General features: G+C 42.5%; 1 protein-coding gene across 2 annotated transcripts in view; it reads left to right on the top strand.

The window, feature by feature from the left end:
• LOC133490570 (astrotactin-2) overlaps positions 1-21245 on the top strand; it is a 301145-nt gene that overhangs the window by 120891 nt on the left and 159009 nt on the right. For both annotated transcript variants that reach the window (XM_061800811.1, XM_061800810.1), the window contains exon 4: positions 19612-19764. In XM_061800811.1, coding sequence (XP_061656795.1) covers positions 19612-19764 — 153 coding nt within the window. The remainder of the gene's footprint in view (positions 1-19611; positions 19765-21245) is intronic.

Raw genomic sequence — 21245 nt, 5'->3', positions numbered from 1 at the left:
CGGGCACTTAAGAGTCTTCAATTAACAATGCATGTTTTAGGGATGGGGGAGGAAAGTGGCGTGCCCGGACAAAACCCACACAGGCACGGGGAGAATATGCAAACTCCACATGCCAGCATTTGAAGCCTGGTCCTCAGAAAAGTGAGCTGGAGAACTTTGCAAACAATTTTTTGCTCATATATTTTATTCATTTATTTATATATACACACACACACATATATATATATATATATATATATATATATATATATATTTTTTTTTTTTATTTTTTTTTTTTATTTTTGCCACAAGTATTCTATTCAAGCCCATAGCTTTTTAATGGCAGTATGGGACATTTGAGCTAGATCAAAGATCTTCTTGTAGCATTGGGAATTAGGACTTTTTTTTTCCATCAAAAGACACTACATACTTTTATGAAAGACAACATTAGGTACTGGTGACAATAAAACAATGTGCTCATCCATATATCATAGTTTTATAATGTAAACATGGATAAAGCCTCTGAGACTAAAATAAAAGATGAACTCCACACGGAGCCAGATTACTTGCTCGTGCAGTTTCACTTTAAATACAACGCGGCCCTTTGTGCCCACTCAACACAAGAGCTCACATTTCCCTGGTGAATTTAAGAACTGCTGGATTTACTTCCTGTCTGTCCTGAGGGCCAACTTGAACAAGATAATACAAGTTCATTGAGTGGGCAACAGAAAAAATATATATATATTTTAGATTTTTATCGTTCAATTAAGATGCACAAATGATATCTATCCATTCATCCATCCATTGTCTTAAACGCTTATCCTCACTTAAGGTTTCAAGCATGCCGGAGGCTATCCCAGCTATCTTCAGGCGATAGGCATGGTACACCCGGAACTGGTCACCAGCCAATCACAGGGAACATGGAAACAAAAAAAAAAACATTTGCACTCACATTCTCACCTATGGGCAAATTCGAGTCTTAATTAAACCTACCATGGATTTTTTGGAGTATGTGGGCAGAAACCCGGAGTACTTGCAGAATACCCACACAGGTAGAGAGAGAACATGCAAAGTCCACATAAACAGGGCCGGAATTTGAATGCCAATCCTCACAACTGCGTGGCACATTTGCTAACCATTTTTCCCACCAGGCCACCCCCGAATTATATATTTTTTGTTAATTTATTTTAGATGGTCAGCAAATCAGCTCCCCACACTGCATTGACATAATCAAATGTATTGTCAGAATGAAAATGGGCTTCAAAATGAAAAACGATCAGAGCAAAACTCACCAAAAAATCTTTTTTATTCTTGTTTTTCCAATCTTGTGTGAAAATCAACTGTATGAGTTTCATCAATTCCTCCTGCCGGGTTGTGTTCTCGCGAAGCTGTGATGGAGAATGAAATGAACAAACCCTCTCAAGCATAGTAGAGCATCTAATGTGGTCATTTAGAAGAGAAAGGATGGGAATAATTTAAGGGTAAATCAAGAGCAAGCTGCCAGGAACTCCAGGTGTAGTGCTGAGAAATGAAGACTTGATAGAAATCCAATCCAACGTCAGATGTACGTTGGTCAGGACAAACAAAAATGCAAAAATAAAAACCCCAGATGGGTTCGCCACAGATCAATATATGTGCACTGAATGCAAAAGCCTCTTTTCTGTAAGGTTCCGCTGCTCCCCCACATGTTGTTTAACGGAAAAAATAGTGTTATCAGACTTGTAGCCTAAGTTGGTTTTGGATAAAAAATAATAATAATAATTTTCAAATGAAAGTTAACGCCTGCATGACTTCCGTTTTTGTTCAATTTATAATAAAGATTATGTTCAAACTCTTTGTATAGGAAAGGCACAAGAGACAAAAAAAACTGTATCTCGTATCATACTTCAGGAATGAATACAAGTCCTCGATTTTGTGGAATTTTGGAGAAAATATAATTAAATCTAAAAGGGAAAACTACAGTGCAACAATGCAGAGGACCTGACTATAAAGGGTACAAATAACTATTCATAAAGCTGGTCGAACTTGTGATGTGGGTCGGAAGTGAAAATGTGCTGGTAGCAATGCAATGCAATCCCCAAATTAATTAATAATATATTATTTTTGATTAGTTATTGCCGGCATGGTGGGGCACCTGTACCGCGCTGGCCTCACAGTTCTGAGGACGGGGGTTCAAATCTGCCCAAAGGGTAACAACTTTATTGTAGAGAGAGAGAGAGAGAGAGAGAGAGACAGAGAGAGACAGAGAGAGAGAGAGAGAAAGAGAGAGAGACGCTGTCCTTTGTTGATTTGCAGTATCATGGTTGTGCTACATTGAGGGAGTAGTACATGTGCCTGCATCATAACACCTTTTATATTTCATTCCTTCCTTTGTGTCAATATGTTCTTTGATGCTTTAGTTAAGTTCTTTGATAGTTGTTGGCTAAGTGAGGCCGATGTGACAGTAGTTCATTAAGTATGCTATGCTTGGCTAAGAATATTTTCTTATTCTCTCTAATTAATTCATTCAAATGCAACGTTAAGATGCAACTACTTAACATTTAGTCTGACCTTTCAAAAATTGAACATTTATGGCAGGGAGCCAAGAAGAAAGCCATTGTTGGGAAGGAAAAAAGCCACAAGTTGTCTTGTTTGCAGTTTTCCAGAAAATGTGTGGATGGCACAGCAAGTGTAGAAGAATGTTCTGGTGAAAGGAGACCAAATTGTGTTGTGAAAACCTGTTGAAATTGCAAAAAGACCATTCATATTGAAAAAAAATATGCATTTGTATGTGTTTGAATGGCGCAGGCAAAGTACAGACATGAATACAATTGGAATCTCTGGCGAGAGTAGACAATTGATGTTAGATTCTTTCAATCCATTTCAATTGAGCTTCAGCTACTTTGCAAAGAAGAATGGGCAAAAATTGAGTCTCCAACTGATAAAAACTAAACTGACTTCCCTCACTTTGTATTAGTCTACCTGGAGGTGGGGCTTGAAGGTGAGCGCCTGGTGGCTGGTCCTGTGCCCATGGGGCCTGGCCGGGCACAGCCCAAAAGGATAACATGGGTCCCTCTTTCTATGGGCTCACGCCTGTGGGAGAGGTCATAGGTGTCTGGTACATTGCGAGGTAAGCTGTGGCCAAATGCAGGGACCTTGGCCATCCAATCCCCAGCTACAGAAGCTGGCTCTCGCTCGGGATGTGAAACGTTACCTCTCTGTCAGGGAAGGGGCCTGAGCTGCTATGTGAGGTCGAGAAGTTCCGATAGCTATATAATTGGACTTGCCTCTTCATACTGCTTGGGCTCTCGCACCAGCCCTCTTGAGACTCACTGGACTCCCTTCCACTCTGTAGTTGCCTACGTGAGAGGTGCTGAGCAGGTGTGGGTATACTTATGACCCCCCAGCTCGACGCCTGTCTGTTGGCGTTCACCCGGGTGGATGGGAGGGTAACCTTTCTTCGCCTTTGGGTGGAGGGACAGGTACTGACTGTTGTTTGTGCCTATGCACCAAACAGCAGTTCAGAGTACTCACCCTTTTTGAGTATTTAGAGGGGGTGCTAAGAAGCACTGCCACTGGGGACTTCATCGTTCTGCTGGTGGACTTCAATGCTCACCTGGGCAATAACAGTGAGACCTAGAAGGGCGTGATTGGGAGGGAACCCCCCACCCCGATCAGAACCCGAGTGGTCCATCATTGGACTTCTGTGCTCATCGTGGATTGTCCATAACTAACACCATGTTCAAGCACAAGGGTGGTCACATGTGCACTTGGCACCAGTAATCCCTAGGTCGCACTTCAATGATCGACTTTGTGGTCGTGTCATTAGAGCGAATACTTCAAAGACCACTAGAAGAGAAATGGATTAGTTCACCCGGAGTTCCTAAAGGCTCTGGAAGTTGTGGGCTTGTCCTGGTTGTACACTTCTGCAACATCGCGTGACCACAATTGCCTCTGGGTTGGTAGACTGGGGTTGTGGTCCCCCTTTTTAAGAAGGGGGACCGGGGGGTCTATTCCAACTACACACACACGCGCACACACACACACATGCACACATGACATCTAGCCTTTACTGTATGTTGAAGACATTTGATGCAAAAGGTGAATGCAGGCAGTTAAGCGATCAACAGCCCAGCTGTTGCACTCAAAATCTTTAAAATTTACTTGCATACTTCCCTAACATGTAAACATCACATTCTGGCACCATAACTTTTTTAAAGTAAAGTATGCACGGCGGATAATTCATATATTTTTTTTTTCCATTGGTCAACATGCGAATCCAGGGAGACTAATATTGCCTCTCAGTGTATTAAATTAACTTAATTGTCCCTGGATGTGATAAATAATCTTGGGTATGTGATAAACTGGCACAGTATTGTAATTATATTTGCATAATGTCTCTGCGCTCCATTTCCGCTGCAACATGCTCCTGAAAGTTCCCCACTAACATTTCTTGTTGACTTTTGAGTCTTTCACACACCCAAGCTATATTTCAGTGTGTCCCTCAGGCAGTGTTATTTTATTTAGCTCAAAGGATTTCAAAGCAATTAGTACACCATCATATTATTTTACAAGGATTGGAAAATATTTGTAAAATCCTTGCAAAAGAGAGTGTAGTTGACTGCTGATGTTAGGTGCTAGCTACTTGGCTTGTCTTTTGACCTTTTACATTATTATTACTGGTTACCTTACAGTTGATGATAAGATAATGTATACTAAATACTGTACACGCTGATGTGGCTCTACATCTTAACAGGTTTTCTCAAATAATCTTATACTGGTTAATCTTTTAACATATGATTAAGTGTTATTTTGTAAATATGTGTCAGGTTGGCTCTGCAATTGATTTTGAAATAATAGTAAGCAGTTTTGGCGATTTGAAACAATATACTGTATATCGAATGACATTTAGGGGGAAAACGTTGAAAACCTTTTAGTGAACTGTTTTTGGAATAAGAACTATAAATATAGTAAGTATACCTCACACACCTTTTTCATGCTAATGAGCAAATGTCTCCTCGCCATCTACTGCTGATGGAAAAATAATGAATTCCTAGAAATACAACACAAGCATTTTTGTTTCCTTTTAGGGAGCATTTCATAGACTAGACTCATGTGGCACATGATCACGTCACGAAATGTAAAAGTTTCCCCCTTCCCCAACACTTCACATCATTGCAAAGTTATTGAGAAATCATGAACAGTATACGGTGCTTTTTAGAGGCTAATTAAGTTAGCAAATGCTCATCTGAATGGTTACAAATTGCAAGGCAGCTCTACTTACCTTGTGACTTCAACATGGGCATCACACCCGAGGATGTGGATGTGGATATTTCTGCATGACATTGCCACTGCATGTTGACATTTCAGACCATTGGTCATCACTTGAAAGTGACTTGGAACCTTTGCCCAGGAAAAGTGTTCGTGTCAGATCAGGCAAATTTCCTTAATCACAGCCTTGAATACACATATTCGCTAGCCCACAAGTGAAGGAGTGAGTGAATCAGTGAGCTACCGAGGTCAGGAGCTGACTTGACAGTGCTGGGGTCATTTAATATGTTGTCACCTGACCCAGATTTCTTGAGTGTGAGTGCCCACATAACAGAAAAAGTAGAAAGGTTAACCGTTTACCAACCATAGCAACCAAAAGCAGCAGATGTTATTCAACCTGTACCTGTAGCTGACGACAGACACTTGAGCACACAGCTTACATGTGAATGTCTCGAAAACGTGGGCCCACATAGGCCAGCAGCTTGAAGGCAACTCTTATTTTTTTCTGATTTCAGATCCTTTTTTTTCACATTTTTTTCCATTTCTTGAAATTCAGCAAGCTTATTAAATACTCGTCTGTCGTATGTCGACTTTCAAAGACATTTTTGGGGGCACTTTAATTGGACTTTAACACTACACAGGGAACATGTTTACAACATTCAGTAAGTCTCCACACCATCTGTGAGACTGATGATGCGTTACTGTTTTGGCAAACTACATTCAAATGGGCTCAGCAATGTTTGACTGTCACGCACTGCACACCTCGTCACAGGGCTACGCTCGGCATACTGCCGACGTCTGCATACCGTACATATGAGAATAGCTCGTCTCCATTCAATCCCTTTAACTTTTAAAATTGCACTCTGCCACTTACAAAAGCCATCAAAATTGCATGTCCCTTTACTGTAAGACTGAACATTTGTGCTTATGCTTGACTACTTTTCTTTCAACCACTGGGATCAGGAAAAATATCTCCCTCTGGACCAAAAAGGAATTTCATTTGTTAATTGAGTTAGGTTCTTACATCTACACAAATACGGTGCAAATGCAGCACAAAAAATAAATATATTTACCAAAAACATACTTGTTAGATTACTTGAATGTGTGTCTGTGAAGGACTCTAGATCAACTCTGTTGTATGTATGCTCTGTGGCTGACTGAGGACCAGTCCAGGGTTTTTCCCGTCTCTTTGCCTAAAGTCAGCTGGGATAAGCTGCATTTACCCCTAATGAGGATCAGAATTATAGAACCCTGATATGACCCGGATGCATCATTGTTGTATTGTTCACCATCAAACAGAATTTACATTTGTTCTCTTTGTGTCTGCCATAGAGGAAAATTTAAACATTCATGTCGACCTGCTGCTGTGGTGCGGGCAATTCATGGCTGATTTATTTGAGAGCTACATTTCCTAAACTTAAGCCACAATCCTTTGAACCAACAAATGATGACAAATACAATAAAAAGAGAAAAGAAAAATCATTCAAAACCCATAAATGCAATGAAACAAACAAGGGACGGGAACATCTCGGGTGATTAGGTCGTATTTCAAGTGTTAGCTCCTCTAGTGGGTCATTCTACGTCAGCCTTCATCACACTCAGGGTCTAATGAGCTGCAATAATTTGTGTTTATCACTTTGAAGATCCTTCCCGTCTTCGGCTGCCTTAACCATTTAGGGACACATCCATATTTTATTGTGGCCTCATGGTGAGAGAAGGTAGCGATATCACCGGATCCGTGCAGCATAAACAGTGAGGAGACATGAAAGACATCCATGTCTGTCTGGCTGGCTGACTGGCTGGCTAGCTGTCTGTCTTTCTGTCTCTCTGTCTAATCTACACCTTATCACTGTTTTACTATCTTATGACTCGTTTCCATTTCCATTGACAGATTTGCAACAGTTGATCAGTTGGTCTTCTAAGCGAGACAATCTGGGTGGTATAAACCACGACTGCTCTTTACTGGATATTCAAAAGTATAGCAAGGTTTCTAATAAATTACTGCTTCACTTGATTCTGTAGTTTTCCGAAGCCCTTATTTATCTGACTTACCTTGGTGTCTTCTTGAGTAAAATTTGTCTCCTACAAGAACCCAACAGCCACAGAAAGAAGTACAGTGAGAGAAAATAAGTATTTGGACACCCTGCTATATTGCAAGTTCTCCCACTTAGAAATAATGGAAATTTTCATCGTAGGTGCATGTCCACTGTGAGAGAGATAATATAAAATAAAATTACAGAAATCACAATGTATGATTTTTTTAATGATTTATTTGTGTGATACAGCTGCAAATAAGTATTTAAACACCTGTCTATCAGCTATAATTAGGACCCTCAAAGATATGTTAGTGCGCCTTTAAAAGTCCACCTCCAGTCCATGTATTATCCTGAATCAGATGCACCTGTGTGAGGTTGTTAGCTGTATAAAGACACCTGTCCACCCAATACAATCAGTAAGACTCAAACTTGTAACATGGCCTAGACCAAAAACCTGTCCAAAGACACCAGAGACAAAATCAACACGGCTGAATAGGTCTACAGAGAAATTGCCCAGCAGCTTGGTGAAAAAAGGTCCACTGATGGAGCAATCATTTGAAAATGGACGAAGCTTAACATGACGCTCAAAATCAATTGGAGTGGAGCCCTATGCAAGATATTACCTCGTGGGGTCTCAATGATCCTTAGAAAGGAATCAACCCAGGACTACACAACAGGACTTGATCAATGACCTGAAAAAAGCTGGGACCTCCGTTTCCAAGGTGACTGTTGGAAATACATTAAGACATCATGGTTTGAATTCATGCATGGCACAGAAGGTTCCCCTGCTTAAACCAGCACATGTCAAGGCCCATCTTAAGTTTGCCAATGACCATTTGGATGATACAAAGGAGTCATGGGAGAAAGTTTTTTGGTCAGATGAGACCAAAATTGAACTTTTTGTTCATAATTCTACTCACCGTGTTTGGAGGAAGACCATCACTACTGTGAAGAATGGGCGCGGTAGCATCATACTTTGGAGGTGCTTTTGTGCACATGGGACAGGACGACTGCACTGTATTAAGGACAGGATGACCGCGGTCATGTATTATGAAATTATGGGGAAGAACGTCTTTCCCTCGGTCAGAGCATTGAAGATGTGCCGTGGCTGGGTCCCCCCCCCCTGAACCCCAGACTGGTGGCCATCCAGGCCACCAAACACGAGGCGTCTGGGTGGACAGGTCAGGAGGACGACCCGGACGCCAAGCACCAGGGTCCCCACGGGGCGATTCGGGCGGACGACCTCTGTGAGGAACCAAACGGCGAAGCAGGAACCAGAACGAGGCAGGCCACTGCTCCGGACGAGAACCTCCCACGCCGTCGTTGCAAGACGACCAGGGATTGGTCGCCAACGAGGCCAGGTCATGAAGCGGCTGGGAGCCATCTGGAGCGAATAGGATGATGGAGAGAAGGACCAGAGCAATGACCACCACCCTCCCGTAGTCTCTCCAGCTCCAGGGTGGCTCCACAGAACTCCCCAGCTCCTCCTGGAGAGGAACGTGAGAAGGCGGCGACCCCATCGCCCCCTCCTGGACAGCAACGTGAGAAGGCGGGGGCGCCAGTACCGCCCCCTCCTGGACAGCAACGTGAGAAGGCGGCCCCAGTACCGCCCCCTCCTGGACAGCAACGTGAGAAGGTGGCGCCAGTACCGCCCCCTCCTGGACAGGAACGTGAGAAGGTGGCGACCCCATCGCCCCCTCCTGGACAGGAACGTGAGAAGGCGGCGACCCCATCGCCCCCTCCTGGACAGCAATGTGAGAAGGCGGCGCCAGTACCGCCCCCTCCTGGACAGCAACGTGAGAAGGCGGCGCCAGTACCGCCCCCTCCTGGACAGCAACGTGAGAAGGCAGCGCCAGTACCGCCCCCTCCTGGACAGCAACGTGAGAAGGCGGCGACCGCATCGCCATCGCCACCTCCTGGACAGCAACGTGAGAAGGCGGCGACCCCATCGCCATCGCCACCTCCTGGACAGCAACGTAAGAAGGCGGCGACCCCATCGCCATCGCCACCTCCTGGACAGCAACGTGAGAAGGCGGCCGCAGCATCACCAACTCCACCTCCTCCTGGACGGGAGCGTGAGGCGGCTGGGGAACTGTCGCCATCTCCTGGACAGGAACGTATGGGCGTGCCTGTCGCCGACAGAGCAGGAACGGGGAGCGACTGCGGGCCGGTCGCCACTGCCACTCCAGAGCACGGACGAGAAGCGGCTGTGGAGATGTCGCCACCTCCTGGACAGCAACGTGAGGCGGCATCGGGTCGGTCCCCACTGCCACGTGAACTTGCAGTGCATCCGTTGAAACAGCAACGTGGGCGTGGCGCGGTGGCGAATCCGTTTCCAGGGCAATGTGAACCTGAGTAGGCGGAGAGTCAGTCGAAACTGACACGTGGGCGTGTCTCGGGAGCGGGTCAGTTCCAACTGCCGCGTGAGCTCTGCTCGGAACCGCCAAAACCTCGACGTGGGAATGGCGAGGAGGCGGGTCAGTCTCCACAGCTACGTGCACTTGGCGAGGTGGCGAGTCTGTTCCCACTGTGGCGTGCACTTGGCAAGGGGGTGGGTCGGTTTCCACGGCAACGTGAACCTGAGTCAGCGGTGAGTTCGTTGCCGTTGCGACGTCAACGTAGCTTAGCTGGTTCGCCAATCCTTGCCGGACCTGGGCCGTGAGAGCTGCCAATTCGGCGCTCTGCCGCTCTATCTCTGCCCGCATTTCGCGGCGGAACGCCTCGTGATTTGGCGGCTCCTCCTCCCTCCTGACTGGAAGCTTTGCCACCAGCTGCAGGTCTGCGGGTTTCGCCGTTGCTGGCGAGGAGTGGGAGGACGGTGTCTTAGTTGCCGCGCAGCGGGAGGCACAAGGGAGCGCCCGGCCGGGGCGTCTTCTCTGGCTGCCACGCGGAGGTCCCTGGTAGATGGCCAAGCGGGTTCCCTCAAACGGATTGGTGAATTTGTATCCACCGGGCGAAGAAGTTCGGATGCTGGGAACGCGGGGAGGTGGAGCGAACTGACTGGAATGAAAAGCCGGGCAAAGAGATTCAAAATCCAAGTCATCGGAGTCGTACTCAGGCAGCCGGTCAAACAAATCGTGGTCCTCCTCATATTCCGAAAAGTCAGAGTCCAGAAGAATATGAGGAGCCGGACGGGTCGTGTTCGGGACGTATTCATACCTCGCTGGCGGAGCGTAAGACACGGGAGCGGAGGACATCAGAGAGCCTACCCGGATCGGACAGGCTTGGTCCTCCGGCAGACGGTCTACCTTGCGTCGGTCCCGGCGACGCCGTTTCTGTCCTGCTGGGTCCTGTATTGGCCAGTTCGTTCTGTCACGTCCCATCGGAAACGAGAGTAGGACCCAAATGCAGGAAGGGGTTGGTCGGAGGACGGACGAAGGTCGGTACACACAGGTTCAATCAGGAATACGAGAGTGCTGGAACGGGACATGAGGCTCAGTACGAACTGGCGCCGGCCAGTTGTCATCGCGGTCATATAAATCCATGGCATGATCAGGCTGCATGAGGGGCAGGTGTACACCTTCCAATCAGCGCACCTGCGCGGACACCCGCACAGCTCGTGCTGAAGCGGCAGGATCATGACAAAATGAATTGTTAAAAAATCATACATTGTGATTTCTGTATTTTTCTTTTTCAATTATCTTTATATTTTTAAGATATATATATATATATCATAAGTAATATATAATATAATCAATAATTAATAATTAAGTAATAATTAAGTAGTATATAATTATATATATTATTTATATATTTTTGGGGGTTTTTATATTATTCGATTATTGGACATGCACCTACAATGAAAATTTCAGACCACTCCATGATTTCTAAGTGGGAGAACTTGCTATATAGCAGGATGTTCAAATACCTATTTTCTTCACTGTAAGTATAGGAGACTTAGGTGATGTCAATAGTATAGCTGAACCAGTACAGCAGCAAAATGTCAGTACACAAACAATCCATGTGGTTAAAAAAAGTCTTTTGAATTTATTTACAGAACTATGGCAAAAAACATCTGGATTTAATATTACCAAGGGATTAATGGCTTCAATAATACTTAAATGGCAGACATATTTGGGATAGAAAATGTCAGAAAACTATGACTCATCTATGAGGTTGCTGCTTGGCTAAACTGAGAATGTGGTGAAGAAGCACTTAATTAAGCAAGAAAGCCCAAAAATCCTGTGTGACAATATGAGAACGTCCTGTGTTTTTTTTTTTTTTTTTTTTTTTTTTTTTAACAAATAATCTCCAGAAGTCAAAGTGGGCTCTAATGTTACCACCTTTTTCATTGTATTGATATTTGAATAAAAACAGTATGCCATTTTCAATACAGAATATTGCCTTTACTGCTCCACAAAGTACTGTTTGAACACTGTGTCTCTCTGATGTGTGACGTGTGAGAAGACATCACTGTGAAACTTGCCTCAGGAGTGGCAGGGTTAGCTGTCTGCTCATAAAAGAGGAGGAAGAGAGTGCCATCATTGGTATAGAACATCCTCTCCATCATCTTCCTTCTTTTCCCCAGTGGCAACAAAAAGCATTGGGATGCCTTGGAGCATGTCAGTTTCTGGTTTACAACCCATAAAAATATGAGAAGTCGAGGTCAGCGAGAAAAATCCAGACACAAGTGTTGCTTTGTAGTGCACCATGATTGGGACTGGGCTGTCTCCAATCCTTTCTTTGTCTGACAGTGCGCAATTTGAAGCAAAGACACAATACCTTGGCCCGTTCTCTTCTTCCTTACTCCTTATTCCACTGATAGCCCATGGGTGATAAATTTGCATGGGCTACAAGTGTTGCCAGGATAGCGTGGACAATTTGTAATATGTTCTTGGGACAATATCTCTTAGGACTCATTTACAAATTCTGAGTAAATGTCAAGTTGTGGCTATAAAAACAAAAAAAAGAAACAAAACTTGGTTAGTAGTAAATCCCTGTGGATCTTTTAAAACTACATTTTCAATTTTGTTTGTTTTTAACAAATATTGTGATCTGCAGTGAAAGCAGGGAACAGGCGGAGGAACAGTTAGATGGAGGTACGCACTGGAAAGGAGAGGAATGAAGAATAGCCGAAATAAAACAGAATACATTTGCGTGAATGAGAGGGGCGGAGGAGAAAGAGTGAAGCTCCAGGGAGAAAAGAAAGCGGAGGTGGACGACTTCAAATACTTTTGGTCAACAATACAGAACGATGGAGAGTGTGGCAAAGAAGTGAAGAAACGGCTCCAAGTGGGGTGGAACAGTTGGCGGAATGTAGAACTTGAGGTAGCAGAAATGAAGATTCTGAGGTTCTCCCTTGGTGTGAACAGGTTGGATAGGGTTAGAAATGAGCTCATTAGAGGGACAGCCCAAGTTGGATGTTTTGGAGACAAGGTGAGAGTGAGCAGACTTTGATGGTTTGGACATGTCCACAAGCGAGAGAGTGAATATATTAGTAGAATGGTGCTGAGGATGGAGCTGCCAGGCAAAAGAGCAAGAGGAAGACCAAAGAGAAGGTTGATGGATGTTGTGAGGGAGGACATGAGGACAGTGGGTGTTAGAGAGGAGGATGCACGAGATAGACTTAGGTGGAAAGAGATAACAATCTGTGGCGACCCCTAAAAGGACAAGCCAAAAGAAAAAGAAGTTTGTTTTTAACAAATGTAGTCAAGTATTAGAGTAATCTTTTATGATCATAAACCTAGAAGGGTTAGCGGTAGGATGTTAGGGTTCGGCCTAGGCCATGGGTTTAGGGATAGGGTTAGGAGTTTAGGCAAGAGTTAGGGTTTGGGTTTAGGATTTGTGGTCCAGACTAGCATTTGGGTCAATTCTGTCCACTTTACAGGACTCACTAACCCGATGCTGGGTGATAAATAATTCAAAAGTCCACATATATTTTGTAAGGCTGACTGGATTTCCGTGCTTGCGCCGACGTTTGTGCCGTCTCATCTTGACACCGCTTGCCCCTCATCTCTCGTCTCCCGTCTCTTTGAGACACCCCCCCCCCCATTCATCATGCGTCTCTTGTCTTCCCAACAGTTTTGTCTTTGTCTTTGCACCTGTCTCACCGGTTATCCTGCTTTCATGTAGCTGTCACGTCTGGAAGTGGCGACGTCAATGCTTCCTCAGATTGCTGTACTCGACTTCTATTGGAACAATGGCACGTCGGATAAATCACATAAGGAATCAAACGCTTTGGCTTGAAACCTGCATTTCATCCTTATTGATCGGCTCTGCCATCATTTGTGCTGCAAGGCGTGAAGGAGAGAACAAAAACAAGGCAACACTGATGCAACTTGATTGCTCTGCTTGAGTTATGTGTACATGTGAAACATACGCAACACTAAAAGAAGAAATTTGTGTTCAGGTTCAGTTTATCATCCCACCCAGCAGCTTTTTTTTTTAAATTAAAACAGCAGGGGACCAATGATCTTCAGAAACCTCCCCCGTCATTTCCCTCGTGGCTACATCCGCTTGCATGAATACAAATGGTGCTCAGCTGCCAGCCAAGGCAGATAAGAACACGACAAGTATGCATATAAAGAAGAGTTGCCTTTTAATTGGCATTCAGGCATAAATAGCAAGCCGGCATTTACTTTGATGTTCACTCTGACTTCACGTGAGCCTTTCTGCTCTGAGAGCTACATGAGAAAACAAAAATGTTTATCTGTTGCAGGTGGTGAGGATGTGTTTATTACAGGTCCTTTTTTTTTGTAATGTTTGTCAGTAATACAGGATTCCTCAAAAGTCACTAGACTGTGTTACTATTCTTAAAATAATAGAATCCCCTTTGTGTTGGTCTTCAACAAGACTCACACTGATGCACAGATTGAACCAGGTAAATTAGGAGTTTTTCTTTGTCAACCTATGGTATGTTATGTGGGTGGTTATGTTATGTGACAACATATTTTGACAATGAATTGGAGGATTCACATTGGAAACGAGTGGTGTTGTGGGTGCTCTGTAACACTTGGTCCAATTAAAAAGAATGAACAAATTTCCTCTTGTGAACATTCGTGTGGTGTGAAACAGATGTGTTGTTTTAGAAGGACGATTCTGGCAGCAAATGGAGATACTCGTGAAAAAATAATCAACTATATCTGGTAAAAGACGTCTTCATTGATTTTGGGCCGTATAATTTCAACAAGGGGTGGAGAATAATACATAAAATCAGGAGGATGTTTTTCTAAAGTGCTCTTGCTCCTTCGCAGTGTCAGCCTGTCGATGAGCGAATTTAGAGCACCTATAATCCAGGTTCTGAACTGCATTGTTAACCGCTTCATTGTGCCAAGCGGGCTTGCTGGGAAAACTTCTGATTGTTACTTCGTTTTGCTGATGTTCAGTGGAGAGGAAATATTCCTCACTGAGTCAGATAAAAATAGGGGTCAAGTACTATTAGTGGAGAGCGAAAAAGAGAGAGACGTGGTCAAAGGTTTCACTTTCGGGAGGCAGAAATTCCCTTCGGCTGCATCAGCGATTCAGTACAATCATTCTCAGATTCTTCCTCATTATGCTCTTTTTCGGGGCACTTTGTTCACGTTTTTTTTTTTTTTTTTTAATCAGATGAAGCAACACCTCCTGGAGCTGTGGCTGGGTTTTCTGTGAATATGAAAGCAGGGGCGTATCAGATGCAAACATAATAAGACCTGATTATTTGTAGTAGTCTTCTTTGACGCCTCTTGTATACCAACATAAAGTAACACATATTGGATATTTAAGTACAGACGTGAATACTGGTAGTATTTAACAGATATTTAACAGTACTTTGGGGTAGCAGGGTAGTATCATTCACTCTGCTCGAAAGAAGAACCGTAGAAACCATATATTTCAGTCAGTGACATGTAGGCTGAAATTGGCTCCAGCACAACTCACACAAACCCTGCACAGGATAAGCATTATTGATGATTGATGTACAGCAGATAGATGCAGATGCAGATAGACGTACATATGGATGAATGTACATATGCTGGATAAACTGTGTTTGGGCAACAAACCTTAACATGAGGATAACAAAACTGAACAACAAAACTTTGCTCTAAAATTTCTTACTTAAAATGTTACTTATTTTGTATTTATTCATCTAATTGGTTAATTGATTTAGTGCAAATAAAGTAAAAAAATCCATCAATCCGTTTTCTTTGCTGCTTTTCCTCACGAGAGTCGTGGGGAGTGCTGGAGCCTATCCCTGATGTCAACGGGCAGGAGGCGGGGTACACCCTGAACTGGTTACCAGCCAATCGCAGGACACTTAAAGACAGGGAACAGTCGCGCTCACAATCACACACAAGGGCAATTTAACGTGTCCAATTAATGTTGCATGTTTTTGGAAAGTGGGAGGAAACCGTAATGCCCGAAGGAAACCCACACAGGCACGGGGAGAACATGCAAACTCCACACAGGCGGGATTGAACCCAAATCCTCAGAACTGTGAAGCCAACGCTTTACCAGAGATCCACCGTGCCGCCCAAGTAAAAATATTAAATTGAATATTTGACATGTAACTTTATTTGTATTAAACAGTTGGTTAATTTGTCAAATATAATTTTTATAAAATTCATTGGAAATAATATTAAAAATAAGTGTTTAGTTTGTCCATCATTTAAGTAAACTATTGTACATAGCTTGCATTATTTGCAAATGACCCTGCCCATCCATCTGTTTTAAAAATCAAATGTGGGCCTTACAATGCATACGACTAACCATGATAAATATAAGGTATAATAATAATAATATTTAATATAAAATGATATGATACTAAATCTAACAAAGGAGGCACATTTTTGCAAGCCCAGACAAGAGAAAGTAAACTCTACATCAGAAGGATTCGACTCAAAATCCCTCGAATGACATAAGGGGAAGAGTTAACTAAATACTTGAAATTTTCTGGGATACAGTGGAGGATGTTTTGAGTAATGGATTGCAAAGGATTTGAAAAAGCTTGTCCTGTATGCACACAGTCATGTTTTTTGCTGGAGATGAACTGCCAAACACAGTGCCCTGCATTTAGCCTTCTTCCATTAGCTGGAAGCCTTTGGATCACTTAGCAGCCCGGCACAGGAGTTTTCACACTGGGTAGCATGGGTTTGAACAAAGACTTCACATCCACTAAGTGATAATGATGTACATTATGTCTGGAGAGAAATGATGCCTTTGCAGCAATGGGCTTTCATGAAGAGCTTTCATGAGCTAAAATCCCTGTTCTAGCAGCCCAACGTCAGACTAAAAAATAAAGGCAAAAGTTCTTGTGTCCTATGTTTTAAAGTGCTCCTCTGTGATCCATGAGTAACCCTTGCTTGTTGGTACACTTTCAGTTCAGTTTACAATATTGCCAGCGGCAAAAAGGTAGTCACTGCCAAGTCGTCAACAATGTTCTCCTACCAGACAAAAAGATTGAATAAAAATTTGGAGCATTTCTTTTTTTTTCTTGTTTTCTCCTTTTCCCGTTACAAAAGGGTCAGAAACATGCCTCCCCACAGAGTGAACCGAGAAAGACAGGTTTGCTCTAAACATAAACAGCGACACATTACATAATGGAAGTAGAAATTCATGTTATATTGTCAGATGCATATTCCGGGGGGCGGGGGGTTTATCTGCGAATGCTAACATCTGAATCAATACCAAATTTGTGTTGATGTGACACCATTGTAGCAAGTATACACTGAAGGCACACTAATGCAGACGGTTGTGTCTGATGCAAGAAGTCAGAATAATCTCTTCAACACAGAGGATGTCAAAAAACAATTGAATAAATGTTCGGTGGGTTCTCAAGTTGGTCGATTTTCTCAGATTTCAGATAGATATTTCACTCGAGAAATAATGTTTGTGCAATTCATCTGGCCTTGGGGTTGAATGTAACCGTCATGGAATATACTCAGCAGGTGCTAAGTTTAATATCTAATTTAAAATGTGAGCTTTGCTAATTGTCAGTTATTGATTGTCTATTAAGTGCACAATTTTATGCATAACTGACATTAGCCTGTGTGACATTCAGTGATGAATTCGATTTGTAGCTCCTTTTCAATCAGAAAAGTAAATCCTTACGCTTTCCATTATTTTTGTTATTGCTGTTTGACTCTTAGAGCATATTTTCAAGTTTTCAAGTAAGAATCTGAATTATTTGACTGTCAGATTGTGCGCATCGTCATGCCGTCCTTTTTTTTTTTTGGAAAAGGAATACATCTGCCCGGCTGAAGAGTGAATATTCACCTTGACATCGTTGTCAAAGGTCATCCACATAAATTGAATCAAAGGCATCTGGATTGGCTATTGAGGTATTTTATCTTTAATCCAAAAGACTTCTTTAACATCAAAACACAGTTGCCTTAAATTAAAATCTTGTTACAATGACCTGGAGGCCATATAGAGACGTTGAAATTATTTGGTTCCCGTGAAAACAATCTCGATCACGTTATTATTTTACCTAACAATCTTAATGCATACTATCTAGTTTTTTAATGTTGCTTGGGAACTGCTCCAGTTGGTTTTATTTGTCTTTCCTTTATTTGTAGTAAGAGAGGAGGTTAACCTTCCTGTTCATATCCTTAGTTAAGTGAAAATTGACATTTTTCAATCCTGTCTAATTAACGAATGCAAGACATTAACTAGGTCAAAGTTTGAAGAGTTTGTTTGGAATAATTGCTAGGAAATGAATATCAGGTTTAAATGACTTATGTAACAGTGTCACAGTGGGACAGTTTACCCTTTTTCCATCTTATTTTCCTTTGCCCGCTTATACTTATTTGAATACTTGATTGTGATCCAAATTGCAATACCAATATTCCTGGAGAGAACCGTCTCTTGTCAGATATACAGATCAAAAAATGTTACTGATATCGGGGGGGCAAAGGGTTGATAAGTGATGTTGTTTTGAATGTGCAAATGTAAAACACTCAGCTTGCAGTATAAATCAGACTCAAGTTGGGTTGTTTGTTACTCTAATTATTTGCCCCCTCACCATCCCCGACAAGGGTTTTAAAATATAGGTGTACAAACACTTTTGGGAGTCTGATAAAACAACATTCCCATTACTGTATATTAATATTTATGACTTTTTTTCATAACTCAGAACAGATCCCAAATATCTTGACTAAATGTGGCAGCTTGTTTTGTGAATCTAAATCAGTAGGAGGAGGCGGTCCTTTCTCATGTAATGAGCCACTGCTCACTCCGTCTCATATGCTGCTCTGGCAATCCCAAGTACAGCTTTTGTTGCTACGACAACAAGGGCAGAGCTATCAGGCAGATACTTGTTCAGCATCGATTCTAGAGCTGTCTAATCACTGGAAAAGACAACCCCTTCTCATAATCTAAGATCATATTTAATTTTGAACAAAAATCCCATTCACAATGTAAAGTTCCACTCATCTAGTCAGCTGTTGAACTGTATGCATTGTATATACATGTATTGGTATATGCTGCTGTTTCTGGTAGCAACTCCACTTTTTGTTCGTGAATGTGGTAGATAGAACAATATTTTTATTCATGACAATAATGATGAAAATTTTGATGGCAATAATTTCATTGCAAAACACCACAATCAGTGGCAGACAACACTATTTCAGGGTTTATTGCATCTTGTTAATACTTGTTGTCTCATGTATGTATGTAATTCTTTCAGCTTGTCCCTTTTGGGGTCACCACACCATATCATCTCACATGAACGCACATATATGTTTGGCACAAGTTTTACACCGGATGCCCTTCCTGACGCAACCCTTCTCAGGGAGTGGAGGCCCCAGTGGGATAAGAACCTACAACCCCTGGTTTACCAAAACAGTGCTCTAACCACTGAGCTCTGGGGCCTGACACCTGTTGTCTCATGTAAGGCCATGAAATGCCTAAAAAATAAACGCACGCATTGCAATGTCGTCAGCATTCTTGTACCTTTTGGATCCCGAACATCACACAGGGCTCGCCATTATTCTTTATAAGCTCAGTATGGCAGTTGACTTTTATACCTTTCCTTTTTATCTTCTCTATTTTAAAAGAAAGTGAACAGAGCTGATTTTTCTCTCACACTCTCAACTATACAGTCACTTTGCCCAAAGCAAAGTGTTCTGGAGTCATCAATCAGAATGACTGAGACCGAGCCACAACAGGAAGCGTTAGCAGGATCCCTGTAGAGATATGAGGCAATACCGAATTGATGGAATCCTTTGAAAAGTAGAATTTTATTTCATCTTTTTTTAATTGGACAGTCTATTGGTCACGATGCATATGATGCACCCAGTCCTAATATCTTCCAAAACAATTTATTTTTATTTCCCAGAATTGACTTCAGGACAATTCCTTTTAAACATATTTTGACTGGTGGTAAGTGGTGCGATTCAGCTGACGTTTTCATTCCTGCCATTCATTGTCGCAGCCATTGACCCGAACAGGGAGGCGGTGGAGGATTTGATGCAGCGGTTCCAGGACAGCTTCCGTGTTCCCAAAACTCCACCAGACATTTCTCGCTACCAGCATGTCATCCACAGCTCATCTACTGGCCGCCGGAGGGTCCCCAGCCACAACAGAGGTAGGACATGAAGTTATCAAATGTTTTCTTTAGTTTTCTTCAAGGTTTTATGTACTGCAGTTCATTGTTAATGCATGTCACTGGGAAAAAGGACAAAACAATTGTGTAATCTGCACAGGAGAATAGCTAGCATACTTATCATTTGAGTGGGCGGAGGAACAGGCGGTATTGCAAGGATATGATGTGTAGGAGGGTGGGTTGGGTCAGTACTCAGAATCACACAATAAACTGTTGTTGTGTCACTAATGGCCCTCGTTTGGCCCAATGGCTGGCCACAGAAAGGGCTGGTGATTTCTGCTGCTACATCTCCGAGTAGGAACAGGAGAATGTATCAGCTGTAAGTATGTTGCAGTATAATCCCCCGTACATAGCAAAGGACCAAGTCAAGCAGGTGTAATGTATGCATGCGGAGGACAGCATCCCTCAACAGTCACTCAGCTGGAAAACTCCAGGAGCAGTTTTGTCTGCTCAGCTTTGCTCTGCAGCTGTTAGCTTGCCCTTCCTCTGATGCCATTAACACCCTGGTTTGGAATTTAGCTTTGGGATGACAAATTCTCACTCCTTTGCCACCATGTTTTAACCGAGTTTCTTGTTGTGCCATCTTTTACATAAACTAAAAACAACAGCAATGTTCTAAGCCAGTATACTGACTACTTGTAGGCTAAGTGCACACCCGCAGTAGATAATTCATCTGAATACTTTGTAATAACACGTATTGATTGTAAAAAGAACAATAATTTACTTATTCACTTTACTTAGAGTAGATGTTGCATAATGTCATGACCAACTTGTGGCACATGTGAATTGTGATTACAGCCAAGGATCATCTATCCATTCATTGATTCATCCAGTGACAAAGTGAAAAATGAGTGGATTGGATAAGTAATAACAGATCTTCAGTTATTGTCATTGCATGCTATTTACTTCCATCCGCAACAGTTAAGTGCAGAAAAGGGGAAAATGCATACAAAATCACCCCCACAACCCCACCACACACACACACACACACAACACACATACATGTTTCTTCTATAACTACGCATAGGCCTTTCTCGCAATAATTAATAATCATTGCAGTGGTCACTTTAACTGTCAAAAAATTACACTGGCGAGTTTATCAAGCCACCAAGAATAAAAAAAAAAAATGTAATTATATTATAAGTAATATATTATTTATCAGCTAAAATTTAACACCTTTCGTCATTTCATTTAACGCCATTTCAATGGTTGGTGTGGGCTTATTTGCTTGATAATCAAATTAGCTCCATGTGTTGGTTGTAACTTAATCATGAAAAGTGTTCATGGTCGCAGCCACGGTTTGAGAACCACTGCGTTAAATTATTTCACAATTGAGAGTTAATGTTATAGTTCAGAAAGTGGCCAAATTACATAATTTATTTTGACAAATAAATTATGTAATTTAAACCCACTACATTGCAAATAAGGCAGTGTTGTTAATAAGTGCAAACCTCGATACCAAG

This window comes from Syngnathoides biaculeatus, chromosome 17 (genome assembly GCF_019802595.1).
Source record: "Syngnathoides biaculeatus isolate LvHL_M chromosome 17, ASM1980259v1, whole genome shotgun sequence".
NCBI lineage: Eukaryota > Metazoa > Chordata > Actinopteri > Syngnathiformes > Syngnathidae > Syngnathoides > Syngnathoides biaculeatus.
The sequence above is the reverse complement of the archived record's forward strand: the minus strand, read 5'-3'. Positions and strand labels throughout refer to the sequence as shown.